The sequence below is a fragment of the Protopterus annectens genome, chromosome 2.part1 (assembly GCF_019279795.1).
Source record: "Protopterus annectens isolate FY-2018-M chromosome 2.part1, PAN1.0, whole genome shotgun sequence".
In the NCBI taxonomy this organism is placed as follows: Eukaryota; Metazoa; Chordata; order Ceratodontiformes; family Protopteridae; genus Protopterus; species Protopterus annectens.
The window spans coordinates 1216050089-1216064614 of NC_056729.1; the positions used below are offsets into that span (position 1 = coordinate 1216050089).

General features: G+C 44.8%; 1 protein-coding gene across 6 annotated transcripts in view; it reads left to right on the forward strand.

Moving 5' to 3' along the window:
* The window catches only part of LOC122794391 (CD2 associated protein), a 3269826-nt gene that overhangs the window by 3231312 nt on the left and 23988 nt on the right, over window positions 1-14526 (forward strand). For all 6 annotated transcript variants that reach the window (XM_044062740.1, XM_044062738.1, XM_044062742.1 and 3 more), the window contains one exon: window positions 12353-12416. In XM_044062740.1, the coding sequence (XP_043918675.1) occupies window positions 12353-12416 (64 nt within the window). The remainder of the gene's footprint in view (window positions 1-12352; window positions 12417-14526) is intronic.

Consider the following 14526-nt stretch of genomic DNA (forward strand, 5'->3'; position numbering starts at 1 on the left):
AAATAGAACTTGCTGGAGGGACAGGTTCATAACCCAGAGGCTCCCTTCACTCTGGAATAGAATTCCAGTTCATGTGAGGCAGAGCACCTCACTAAATCTCTTCAAGAAGAATCTCGAGAGGTGGACGGGGGATCATAGGTTTTTCCCAGGGATTACTCCCGTGTCACTATTAGACAGAGGCACAGTAAACTAAACCTTAAAAAGGGCACAGTATACTCAAATCAAGGGGTGGCGTAAGCCATACAGAATCGGGCTAGGCTTATAATTGCCCCAGGGCAGATAGCCTAGTATGAACCTATGAACCTTGCAGTTGCTCTCACTCAGGGAAAGTTAATTCCTCCCTTTCCCCGACTCCCAATTGAAGTGCATTTTCATATTTTGGAATGTTTGTTCCCATTGTATTCAGACAGAGTGCATGCATGTCCTTCAAGGATGCATCTGCAGTCCTTACAAATGGGTTGTCCTGTCGTCAGGCAGCCCTTCGGTCGGATTCCAAAGTCTGGGTCTGGCCTCGGCTGGTGTCGCACTTCACCCGACGTCATAGCTGCAGTTCTTCGGGTATAAAGGCATCAGCCAACGCCATTTTCCTTAGTCTTTCTTGCCGCGTGGTGCCCGAAGCAGAAGCTGTTCGCAAGTGCCGGTCGGTCAGATCCAGAGATTACTACTACCGAATACTACTTCGAAGACTTCTAAAAAGCTAAGTACCCCGTTGGGGACTCTTTCTTGCCTCAGCCGATGTCAGAAAAAGTGAATAACTGTTTAACTTGTGGGAAACAAATACCTCATAAAGATTTCCACTCTTACTGCTTACCTTGTTTAGGCCCAGACCACGACGTAGCAGCTTGTTTAGCCTGTGCTTCTTTCAACCAACGGACGCTTAGACGTCGGTCGGAGTTTGCTGAACAGTTTTTCGGCTCAGATTTCGCGTACATAATGCCGTCGGATCCTCCGACTTCACAAGTTGTTAAGAAACGCAAAGAAAAGGACCGACACTCGGGGTCCGCGGTTTTGGCCGAAACCGCGGTAAAGCAAACTGCAAGTGTCTCTGTTTCGGCCAAAACCGAGCAAGCGGTTCTAACTTCAGCCGAATCCATGACTACTACCGAGGCCCCTTCTAACCTGGTGGAATCGGCCTCTGAAATTCAACCTGCTACTGTGGTTTCACAAGAATTATCGGACACCATCCCCTTGGATGTTTCAACCCCTACACGTGGTGCTGCTAGGCCGCCTGCAGCCATGTCCATAAAGGCCTTTGCCAGGGCTAAAGCAGCCAAAACTTCTAAGTCTGTGCCTGTTAAGCCACCCTCTCACAGGCCCAGCTCCAGTTCCCAAATGCTTACTCTGGCAGAGGATCTCATCTCTTTAATAAGGGGATCCCAACCTCATCCAGACAGGGCCTCTCAACCTCCTCCAGAAAAGAGACCTAGAGCAGAGCCCCCTGAGCCAGTGTCCTCAGATGATTCTTCTGATGATTCAGACAATACAGACCATCCAGAGGCTCCTTTTTCTCCTTATGAAGACTGCGATGCTGAGGAATCGATTCCTTCTGCCTCTCCACCAGAGGAATTTTCCTTTGGGGAAACCTTACATGCCATGAGGGAGCAATTTCAATGGCAGGGGCAAGATTTCTCAGACTCAAGGAAAAGGCTTAGGACTTTTTTGCATTTACCACAACATAGGCCTTTAGCTATACCTCCAGTTCTTCCTGTTGTAGATGATGCATTTAATGATGCTTGCACTGCTCCTGATACTTTGCCTCCAGCCCCTGCTAAGCCCGATAGGTTCTACAGGGTCCCGGACACACATCACCATTTATACAAGGCTCCTTTTGCAGATCCTGAGACTATCTCCCAGGGGCCTAAGGCAGTAGCTTCGACCTCAGTTAAAAATCCCCTCCCCTCTGAAAGGGAATCCAGGTCCTTAGAGAGATGGGGTAAAAAAGTATACACCTCTGCTACTCTCTCAGCTAGGGCATTGAACTGTCAGTTTCATATGATCCAATACCAGGAGTTTATGCTTGATCAGTTAACTAAGAAACTGTCCTCTGATGACTCTTTAGATAAGAAATATGTTCTAGAAATGGTGCATAACATTCAGCAGGTTAGTAACCATTCTTTAAAATGTGGCTATGATGCACTGGAGGCTTCCTTTAGATCAGCCATGACTGGCACAGTTATCAGAAGGCATGTGTGGTTGAAAGAACAGGTCTTGCCGGATCATGTTAAAGCAAAACTATTAGATGCTCCTATGGATAAGGTCAATTTATTTGGTTCTCCTGCTCAGCAGGTACTGAAGAAAATGGAAGAGAAGGCAAAATCTGTACAAACAGTGAAAGATTTCTTACAGGTTCAGCCTCCAAGGTTTAGCAGGAACTGGCCTTCCAAAAATTGGTCCTTTCCAGACTCCTCTAAAACACAGAGAGGCAGGAATAGGCGTTCAAGAGGCAGAAACCAATCCAGAGGAGGTGCCTACAGGGGACGCCAGTGGCAAGGTAACAACCAGCGAGGCACAGACACAACTACTACCACTGCAACAGGACAATCACAGTGACTTGGCTCTGGCACCGCCTACCAGGGAACAAATAGCAGCACCCTTAGGCGGAAAGTTAGCCTTATTTTCAAAAAACTGGCACTGCATCACAAGAGACAAGTGGATTTTGCAAACTATAGACCAAGGCTATAGGTTTCATTTCCATACTTTACCAGGAAAAAGAGGAATGCCAAACCTACCACCAAATCAAAAGACAGAAGCTCTAAAACAAATAGCTCAATTAGCAAAAATGAGAGCTGTGGAAAGGGTACCATCTATGGAACAAGGAAAGGGATTTTACTCCAGACTCTTCCTGGTACCAAGAAAAGAGAAAATTGGAGGCCTATTCTCGACCTGTCCGCTTTAAACACATTCATCATTGTTCCAAAATTCAAAATGCTGACCCTACAGCAACTTCTTCCCATGCTGGGCAAGGAGTCTTGGCTGGTGACTCTAGATCTCAAGGAGGCATACCTGCACGTCCCCATACGACCAAATTGCAGAAGATACCTCAGATTTCTTGCAGGATCAGAGCATTATCAATTCTCAGCATTGCCCTTTGGCTTATCTACTGCCCAGAGTGTTCACGAAATGCCTGGCATCAGTAATCGCTCACTGCAGGCTTCAGGGAATCCAAATATATCCATACCTGGACGACTGCCTGATACAAGCGGACAACAGAAACAAGCTAACAGAAGACTTACAAAGAGTCATTTGCTTACTGCAAGCCCTGGGATATACAGTCAATATAAAAAATCAAGACTGATACCATCCCAAAGAATAACCTTCTTAGGTGCAGAATTGGACACAACAAAACAGATGGCATTCCTAACTGCAGAAAAACAAGAACAACTTCCTCTCTACTTCTTGGCATTAACAAAGCAGAACCAACTAACAGCAAGGAAAGTACTGCAGGCCTTGGGCTTCATGGCATCCTGCATAATCCTGGTCCCTCATGCCAGACTACATATGAGAAAGCTACAGTGGTACCTGAAGAATTTATGGTCTCAACACAGGCACAGCCTAGAAACCGAAATACCACTAATCCCATGCCTGAAACAAGAGTTCCTATGGTGGGCTCAGGCATGCCAGTCAAACCCAGGTTTGCCCTTCCACAGCATTCAACCAAGCCAAACCATCACAACGGACGCCTCAGACCTCGGTTGGGGGGCCCACATGCTGGACAAGTGCATACAAGGCTTATGGACTCAAGATCAGCTGCACCTGCACATAAATCAAAAAGAAATGCTGGCAGTAAAACTGGCAATCCAGAATTTCAGACCATTCCTCCAAGAAGGGCAGTTAATGATAAGGACAGACAACACCACAGTCATGTGGTACATCAACAAACAGGGAGGCACTCATTCATACCCTCTATGCCGGATGGCACTGGACCTGTGGAATATGGCTCTGAGCTACAACATTCAGTTACAAGCAATCTTTGTGCCGGGAAAAGAAAACATCCTAGCAGACATATTAAGTAGAACCACCTCGGATGCTCACGAATGGATGCTACACCCGGACATCTTCAAGGCCATCACAAGGAAATGGGGACTACCACAAAAAAATCCTATTCGCATCCCCACTCAATCACCAGCTCAAGAAATTCTGCACAAGGACGTACCACCCACTTGCTTGGAAGGTGGACTCATCCTTCAGTTGGAAAAGCCTGACAGCATATGCATTCCCACCTCTTCCTTTGATGCACAAGGTGCTATTGAAAATCAAAGAGGAACGTCCAAGGATCATTCTGATAGCTCCAGACTGGCCAAGACAACATTGGTACCCATTACTGAGGAGCATGTCTCGGGGACAAATGTGGACACTACCCCTGATTCCATTGCTGTTAACTCAGAGCGGCTACAACACCCTGCATCCAAACCTGAAAACTCTGCAGCTGACTGCCTGGAACATTACATAAGAGCAACTAACCCAGATTTATCCCAAAGGGTTAAAGACATTATCCTTGAGGCCCGTAGACCTTCAACAAGAAGGAACTATGCAGGAAAATGGAAAAGATTTCTCATTTGGAGTACTGAAAGGGGAAAAGATGTGTCAAAGGTAGACATAGCCAACATCCTGGAGTATTTGGCAGAGCTTTTCCATACAGGCCTGTCCTATTCCTCCATCAAGATACATGCATCAGCTATTTCTGCAGAATACAGCTTCGATCCCCCTGTCTTCTCGCATCCTCTACTCAGGCAGTTTCTGAGAGGAATTAAAATGTAAAACCTCCTAGGAAACCACCATTGCCAGCATGGGACTTGAACTTTGTGCTAGAAAAATTGACACTCCCCCCTTTCGAACCAGCAGCAACAGCAGAACTTCAACACCTATCCTGGAAAACTGCTTTCCTGCTGGCAATTACCTCAGCAAGAATGGTTTCTGAGCTACAGGCTTTAATGGCAGTACAACCCTTCCTAATCTTCCATCAAGACAGAGTGTCCATGAGAACAAATCCTACATTTATGCCTAAGGTGGTATCCAGAGTGTCTTTAAACCAGGCTATCCACCTACCTACATTCTTCCCCAATCCACAGAACAGGGGGGAAAGACTGCTGCATACTTTGGATGTACATAGACAGTTACGCTACTACCTGGACAGAACCAAGGGCAATAGAAAAACTGACCAGCTTCTGGTAGCATATGCAACAGGAAGGGAAGGAAAAGCAATTTCAAAACAGACAGTCTCCAAGTGGATAGGAAATTGCATCAGATTCTGCTACTCCTACCATGGAAAGCAAACTCCACAGAACATAAGGCCTCATTCTACAAGGGCTACAGCCACTACCACAGCTTTCTTACGAGGAGTGGTTACCAAGGACATTATAGAGGCTGCTACTTGGACCTCCGTGCATACATTTGCCAAGCATTATAACTTACCTTTATACTCTAGATCCCGAGCAGGGTTTGCCACTGCTGTTTTGCAAGGGATCCTAACTACACCATAATTTCTTCTTCCTCCTCCCCTAGTTTGGCTATGGTAGTCTACCCATTTGTAAGGACTGCAGATGCATCCTTGAAGGACATAGTACAGTTTTGTACCTACCATAAATGTAGATGTCCGAATAGGAATGCATCTGCAGTCAGGATTACCCACCCTCCTTCTTCTGAGGTATTCCTAGGGTATTTGCCCATGTAATAGCTAGCTGGGGGGGATCTCTTATGGTGTATTTGTTTGTATATATGTACATACATGCTTATTTTTTGTGTTTGCCTTCTACTATTTGGAAACATTGGCATTTATCCAAAATTTAGCTATCCAAGAGGGCAACTGGCATCTGGGGCAAGAAACACTGAGGAAAATGGCGACGGCTGATGCCTTTATACCCGAAGAACTGCAGCTATGACGTCGGGTGAAGTGCGACAACAGCCGAGGCCAGACCCAGACTTTGGAATCCGGCCGACCGAAGGGCTGCCTGACGACAGGACAACCCATTTGTAAGGACTGCAGATGCATTCCTATTCGGACATCTACATTTATGGTAGGTACAAAACTGTACTTTTCAGTGATGTGAGTTCATATGCCAAGTAATTAACCTGCATGCAGCATTATTACCGGGTCTATATTAGAACATCGAAGTTTCAAAACATCGAATGTTCTGATATTGAACCATATTCAACGAAAGTTGAAAACATCGAGCATACAGAACAGCAAATTTTTTCCTAGGGAAAAAATTTGCTGTTCCAAAACACACACAAGCACACCAAACAAACAGCAATCCATACGCATACACCTAAAATCTTATGCCTAACCCTACACTAAACTATACATACACCACTAACTATCCACTTACCTTAACCCAAACCCTAACCCTAAGGTCCGTCACTATCGCACACTCGCCTCACCTGCGCCCTAACCTTAACTCACCTAACCCGCCCTAACCCTCACGTCCACACAATCGCACACGTACCTAACCCGTGCTCAATCGCACACTTACCTGAACCTGACCCGTAACTTTCCACCACAGCGCTGAAAATACAGAAGCAACAGAAACGGACAACCGAATTATTTCCCTAGGAAAAAATTAGATGTCCTTCAAGAATGCAACTGCAGTCATAACATATGGGTTGTCCTGCCTCAGGCAGCCCTCGGTCAGCCGGATTCCAAAGTCTGGGTTCGACGTCGGCTGATGTCGCATTTCTCTCCGACGTCAGAGCGGCTGGAGTACATAAGCATCAGCCGACGCCATTTTCTTCAGTCTTTCTTGCCGCGCGGTGCCCGAAGCAGAAGCAGTTCGCAAGTGCCGGTCGGTCAGCTCCTGTATTCTTCGAATCCAAAGTCATCAAAAAAGCTAAGTACCCCGTTGGGGACCTTTTCTTGCCTCAGCCGATGTCAGAAATTACTGAAAAAGTTAATAATTGTCTGTCTTGTGGTAAACAAATACCTCATAAGGATTTCCACTCTTACTGTCTTCCTTGCCTTGGCCCAGACCACGACGTCTTGGCCTGTGTCGCCTGTGCTCGCTTCAACAAGCGCACTCTCAGGCGCTGGGCGGAGTTCGCTGAAGACTTTTTTGGCGAAAAATTTGCGTATACAATGCCGTCAGAGCATCCGACATCGCAAACGCCCAAGAAGCGAAAAGACCGGGACCGACATCCTCGGCCCGCGTCTACCTCCAACTCCACGCCAAAACCTACCGCGAGTGCTCCGGTTCCCCCTGAGATGGTTATTCCACCTCTCCGAACCGAAGACACCGCAATACCGACGACTCCGATACCAGATACCACTCCGCCAGTTATAGATTTTCCTCCGGATACTGAAACCGAGGAAATGCCAGAGACCATTGCTGTAAATAAGGCCACTCCTGCACGTGGAGCTGCCAGGCCTCCTATGGCCATGTCTATTAAGGCCTACACTCGGGCTAAGGCAGCCAGCAAGACTAAGCACCTTTCAGCAAAAACCTTGCCTCAAACTACTCCTGAGACACAAACCATGTCTATGGCTGCAGACTTAATTTCCATGATTAGAGGATCACAGGCCCATCCTGAGAGAGCATTCCAGCCTCCTCCTGATAAGAGGCCCCGGGTTGAACTCTCTGAACTTACCCCTTCAGATGAAGACTCTGAGGACTCTATCCACTCCGAGGGCCAGGAAGACCTCTTTCAGACCTATGAGGACTCGGATGCAGAGGATTCCATCCCCTTGGCCTCCCCTCCTGAGGATATTTCTTTTGGGGAAGTTCTGCATACCATGAGGGAACATTTCAAGTGGCAAGGCCAGGAATATTCTGATTCCAGAAAGCACCTTCGAACCTTCCTTAAAAAGCCCCAGCACATGCCCCTAGCTATTCCTCCTGTGCTTGATGTTTTGGATGACCTATATTCTGACTCCAGTGTTACCCCTGATTCTCTTCCTCCTGCTCCGGCTAAGCCAGACAGATATTACAGGGTCCCAGACACACATTCCCATTTGTTCAGGGCCCATACTGTTGATTTAGAAACTATTTCTCAGGGACCTAAAGGTGTTTCAGCTTCCACCTCTAAAAATCCCTTGCCTTCCAACAGGGAAGCTAGGTCATTAGAGAGATGGGGGAAAAAGGTGTACACCTCCACCACCTTATCTATGAGAGCTTTGAATTGCCTTTTTCATATGTTACAATATCAGGATTACCTGTTAGATGATTTACAGAAAACATTGGCCTCTCCTGACCCTTTAGACAGGAAGTCTTTGCAGGAAGCTGTACATAATTCTCAGCAAGTCAGCAATCACTTTCTGCAGTGTGGATATGATGCATTGGAAGCTTCATGTAGGGCAGCTATGACAGGGGCAGTTATTCGCAGACATGCATGGTTAAAAGAACAACCTCTACCAGATCATGTTAATGCAAAACTTCTGGATGCACCCTTGGAAAAGAACAAGCTTTTTGGTGCAAATGCTAAAGATGTGTTAAAGTCCATTGAGGAAAAAGCAAAATCAGTTCAGACAGTCAAAGATTTCCTCCAGGTTCAGCCCCCCAGATTCAGCAGGAATTGGCCTTCAAAGAACTGGTCCTTTCCTAATCCTGAAAAATTTCAAAGGGGTAAAAACAGGCGTGGCCGAGGAAGAGGACAATACAGAGGTTCTTACAGGGGGCGACAATGGCAGCCAGCAAACCAGAGAAGTGACACAGGGGTCTCCCCCGCCCCTCAGACACAATCTCAATGACTTTCCTTTATGACCGCCAACCAAGGAGCAAACAGAAGCACCCTTGGGCGGAAAATTATCTCTGTTTTCAGACAATTGGCACAGATTGACAAAAGACAAATGGATTTTGGACATTATAGACCAAGGTTACAGGTTCCATTTTCACAGCTTACCCAGAAAACAGGGCATGCCAAACCTACCACAAAACCAGAGGGCAGAAGGTATCAAGCAAATTTCTCTGCTTGCTCAGATAAAAGCAATAGAAAGAGTACCACAACAAGAACAAGGCCAGGGGTTCTACTCAAGACTGTTCCTTGTTCCAAGAAAAGAAACTCAATGGAGACCAATACTGGATTTGTCCGCATTAAACACTTTTCTCATAGTACCAAAGTTCAAAATGCTGACTCTACAGCAACTCCTTCCCATGCTGGGCAAGGGGTCTTGGCTGATTACTCTGGACCTCAAGGAGGCATACCTGCATGTCCCTATCAGACACAGCTGCAGAAGATACCTCAGATTTCTTGCAGGGCCAGAGCATTATCAATTCTCAGCATTGCCATTTGGCTTATCTACTGCGCCCAGAGTATTCACAAAATGCCTGGCTTCAGTAATTGCTCATTGCAGTCTCCAGGGGATCCAAATTTACCCGTACCTGGACGACTGCCTTATACAAGCGGACGACAAACTGATGTTGACAAAAAACTTGAACTATGTCATACAATTACTTCAGGCTCTGGGATACACAGTCAACTTTCAAAAGTCAAGACTTCAACCATCCCAGCAAATAACCTTCTTAGGAGCCAATATGGACACAGCCTCTCAAATGGCTTACCTGACAGAAGACAAGCAAGAGAAGTTAACTCATTATTTCAAGGGTTTGGCAAAACTCACCCAGATGACTGCAAGGAGATTCCTACAGGCCCTGGGTTACATGGCATCCTGCATTCTCCTGGTTCCATTAGCAAGACTACACATGAGAAAGCTTCAGTGGTACTTAAAAAGCCTATGGTCTCAGCACAACAACAACTTAGAGGCAACCATACCTCTCATTCCATGCCTACAAAAGGAATTCCTATGGTGGGCCTCGGTAAGCCAGGCAAACACAGGTATGTCATTCAAAAAACCTTTGATAACACAGACCATGACCACAGATGCCTCAGACATTGGATGGGGGACGCATATGGAAGGCAGATGCATACAAGGACAATGGTCTCCAAAGGAAACACATCTGCATATAAACCAAAAAGAAATGCTGGCAGTAATGCATGCCATCGAGGCCTTTCGACAACAACTTCAACAAGGCCATTTACTGATACAGACAGACAACACCACTGTGATGTGGTATATAAACAAGCAAGGGGGCACCCATTCCTACCCCCTTTGCAGACTGACAATGAATCTTTGGGAAAAATCACTGAGCCTGAACATACACTTACAATCCCAGTTTGTTCCAGGCAAAGACAATGTGCTGGCGGACAGCCTAAGCAGGAATTTCATAGATCCTCACGAGTGGAGATTACACCCAAGGATCTTCACACAACTCACCTCGACATGGGGCAGGCCAGAAGTAGACCTATTTGCCTCTCACCTCAACCATCATCTACAAAAATTCTGTTCAAGGACATACCATCCACAAGCTTGGAAAATAGACGCTCTTTCATTCAACTGGAACTTCCTAAAAATCTATGCATTCCCACCTCTGCCACTGATGACCACAGTATTACTAAAGATCAAAGCAGAGAGACCCAAGGGGATCCTAATAGCTCCAGACTGGCCAAGATAACACACTGGTACCCGCTACTACGGAGCATATGTCACAACAAGAAGTGGGCCCTTCCACAATGGCCCCTACTTTTGACTCAGCACAACTTCAAAACAGTGCATCCAAACCTTCAGACACTGCAGCTGACAGCCTGGGAGATCCCATGAATAACCTCAATCTATCTCTCTCCAAGGAAGTTCAGCGGATATTAACAGAAGCTCGAAGACCATCCACCAGAAAGGTTTACTTGGCAAAATGGAAGAGATTCAGCATTTGGAACACCAGCAAGGGTCATGATGCATCACTATTGAACATCCCACTCATCCTGGAATATTTGGCAGATATGCTTCAGAATGGACTCTCATATTCTTCCATAAAGATACATGCTTCAGCTATTTCAGCTAGATATAACACTGATCCACCTGTGTTTTCACATCCTTTGTTAAGGCAATTCCTTAGGGGAATAAAGAACATTAAGCCACCAAGAAAGGCTCCAGTGCCAGCTTGGGACCTCAACTTTGTCCTGGAAAAACTGACTCTACCTCCTTTTGAGCCAGCAGCTTCAGTGGACTTACAGTTCCTCTCATGGAAAACAGCTTTCCTGTTGGCAATTACCTCAGCAAGAAGGGTTTCGGAACTACAGGCCCTAATGGCAATACCACCGTTCATAATCTTTCACCGAGACAGGGTCTCCTTAAGAACCAACCCTAATTTTATGCCAAAGGTGGTATCTAGGGTTTCTTTAAATCAAGCTATTCATCTGCCTGCTTTCTTCCCCAATCCTGAAAACAAAGGGGAAAGACTGTTACATACCTTGGACATTCACAGACAACTTCGCTACTACCTGGACAGAACCAAGACCAGTAGGAAGTCTGATCAACTTTTTGTAGCTTACGCCCCTGGAGTACAAGGAAAAGCAATTTCAAAACAGACTATTTCAAAATGGATTGGACATTGCATCAGATTTTGTTATTCCTTCCATGGGAAGACTGTTCCAGCCAATGTCAGACCACATTCCACCAGAGCTACAGCCACCTCTACAGCATTCTTAAGAGGGGTGCCTACAAAGGACATTCTAGAAGCTGCTACATGGAGCTCCGTGCATACATTCTCCAAACACTACAATCTCCTCTATACTCCAGATCCAGAGCAGGCTTTGCTTCGGCAGTCCTGCAGGGTTTGATTGCCACACCATCTCTTTCCTAGAGCATTCCTCCTCCCCCAGCTAAGCTATGGTATTCTACCCATATGTTATGACTGCAGTTGCATTCTTGAAGGACATAGTACAGTTTTGTACCTACCATAAATGTAGATGTCCGATAGATATGCAACTGCAGTCGGATTTCCCTCCTTCCATACCCTCTATGCCTTGGGTCCACTCCTATCCCTGTTCCTCTTAGCTGGGGATATCTGTTATGGTGTATCTGTTTATTGCTTACTTATTTGTTTGGAATCCTGTTTTTTCCTTCCGATTTGATTACAGCCTTCCTTGGAGAGCACCTGGCATCTGGGGCAAGAAACACTGAAGAAAATGGCGTCGGCTGATGCTTATGTACTCCAGCCGCTCTGACGTCGGAGAGAAATGCGACATCAGCCGACGTCGGACCCAGACTTTGGAATCCGGCCGACCGAGGGCTGCCTGAGGCAGGACAACCCATATGTTATGACTGCAGTTGCATATCTATCAGACATCTACATTTATGGTAGGTACAAAACTGTACTTTTTTTTGTAGCTTCGATATATTCAATGTTAGCTTAATACAGATCAATATTAGAACATTCGAAGTTTTGAAACTTCGATGTTCTAACATAGACCCTTATTACCACATTATCACTTTATAGTTTTTGTAGATTCTTAATGTCATTTTTCAAATATTTTATTAGTATATAATCAAGCCTGTAGTAAGGTAATAGTATCTATTTTTCTGTTGCAGGAAAGAGTTATCAGACTTAAGGAAAGAGTTTGAAGAAGAGAAGAAGAAGCGAAGGAATCTAGAGGTAAACTGAAAAATTGTGTGTATATGCATTTTTTGTGCACACATTTTAGTTTCCAGGAGTATATTATAGTCAGAGTATTTCTGTGGATTAAGTTGTGATGAGATTAATTCTGTGACCGGCCCACACGCAGTCTACATGTTAACTATTGTTTGCCCATTTTTCATCAAAATAGTCACTTATTTTCTGTACCGGAGTTTAAAAGTAGGTCGTTTTTGGGATTTTTTTTGTATTAACAAATCATATTGTTTGGGTTTACCCACCTTCTTTTTCTTATTTTGTAGCCAAAGTTTTCTCAGTAGTGAGACTGTTCCCTTTTCTATCAGTACAAGGTATTGTAGTGTGGAAGGGACTGACATAGGCAGTGTAAGACCCCCCCCCCACCCCACCCTTTTTTTTTTTTTTTTTTTTTTTTTTTTAACACATTCCACATTGATGTTAACTCTGCATGCCTTTTCAGTGTTGTAAGCTCCACTGGTCTGACTTCCACAGAGAAGATTTTGCTGCCAGTAGCTCATGCTGCTGCTGTTTGTCTTTCCTGTCAATGATTCTTTTAACTTCAGTTGACATTTTTTAAAGAAATCTTTCCAAAAGATTATTGAAACAATAAGTCATGTCTGTGTCATCAAAAATCAGTGAACAAATATGCTCATCGTAGCCAAAAAATATTGAATGTTACCACCACCTGCTTTTGTATCCCTCAGACCACCTTTGGGATTCACATCCTTCTGTATCCATCTGTTTGGCATTTTGTGTCACATCAGCAGAGGCCTTCTCTGGATTTTATCCGGAGCATGTCCCTCTGTTCTTTTAATATTGGTGTCATGATTTTTTTTTTTTTTTTACCAACTTATTATCTGGTCATCATTATTAAGTTCAGTACAGGGCGACAAGGTATATCCTCCTTGTCCATGCCATGTTTACCAACCCCAGCAGGAAGGCTGGTTGTTTCTTCCTAATTGTACAGTAATTCTCATTTATCTGTTTTCCCTAGTTTTTTTGTTATCCTACAGTCATTGTTGACATCAGGAATTATCTCACAGCTCTGGTTTAGTATTTTCTGCTATTCTAATGCCTTCGTATTTCTGACTTTGCATGAGTAAAAGTCAGTGATACCTCTGATGTCAGAGATAAAACTCAAAATTGTTCAGAGAATACATGATTTTTAATTCATCCATTGAACAATTATTTAATTGGTGGGTTACACATATTTAAGGATGCTTTCATATTCTAAGACAAATATTGTAACATCTGGAATTGATTACACATATTTAAGGATGCTTTCATATTCTAAGAAAAGTATTGTAACATCTGGAATTTAAACGGAGTACTGGAAAATGAGAATTCTGAGAAACTGTCTTTTAAACAAGGCCACTTATTAACTGTAATTTGTGATTCTTGTGTTTACTACTAGTAAAACTGTCAGTGCTGTGACTAGTGCAAGATTCTCCTCGTGATGCATGAGCCCCACTTGGTCTGTAATTCTCCATGTGCTTGTCATGCAGTAGCACAAACGTAGGCACAGTACTTGATCTGGAGCATTTGTAGGATGCACTGCTTCCTCCCTAGATGGCTACTGATTAAGAGGTCAAGAAGGAATGTGTTTGCTTTTGAGAAGGGCAGTACATCAGAGTCTTAAGCGCTCCTTCAATTCCTTGTAGGATATTGCCGCCTTCAAGGAGACAGCTTGTTGCTTAAGTAATTGCCTGGCATTTGTCTCAATTTCTAGAACACATCACTGGGGTGTTAGAGTGCCCATCCCATGGAGTTAGGCTTTGTGGAAGCTATCTTAGAGGCTAGGAGGTGCCCTCTCTGTCCTGAAGCAACCTGTGGAGGGACTGATGTTTTTTTATTGGCACCCAGTTTGTAAATGTGACAGTTTGCCCAAACATCCCACATGGTAGGCTTTCAGCAAACTGTGAGACCACACTCCCTTCCCTCCCAGCTTGAGGACAGTGAAGAGCAAGTGTAGGTCAGATTTGGCAGAAAAAATATATTTTCTGCCATTTTGAAGCTTAGAGCCCGTCAGTTGTCTATCTCAGCTGCTCAGGCTTTAGACCCATTTGTTAAAGTCCTTGGGTATTGCAGCCCTTGCTTATCTGTTTCATTTGTC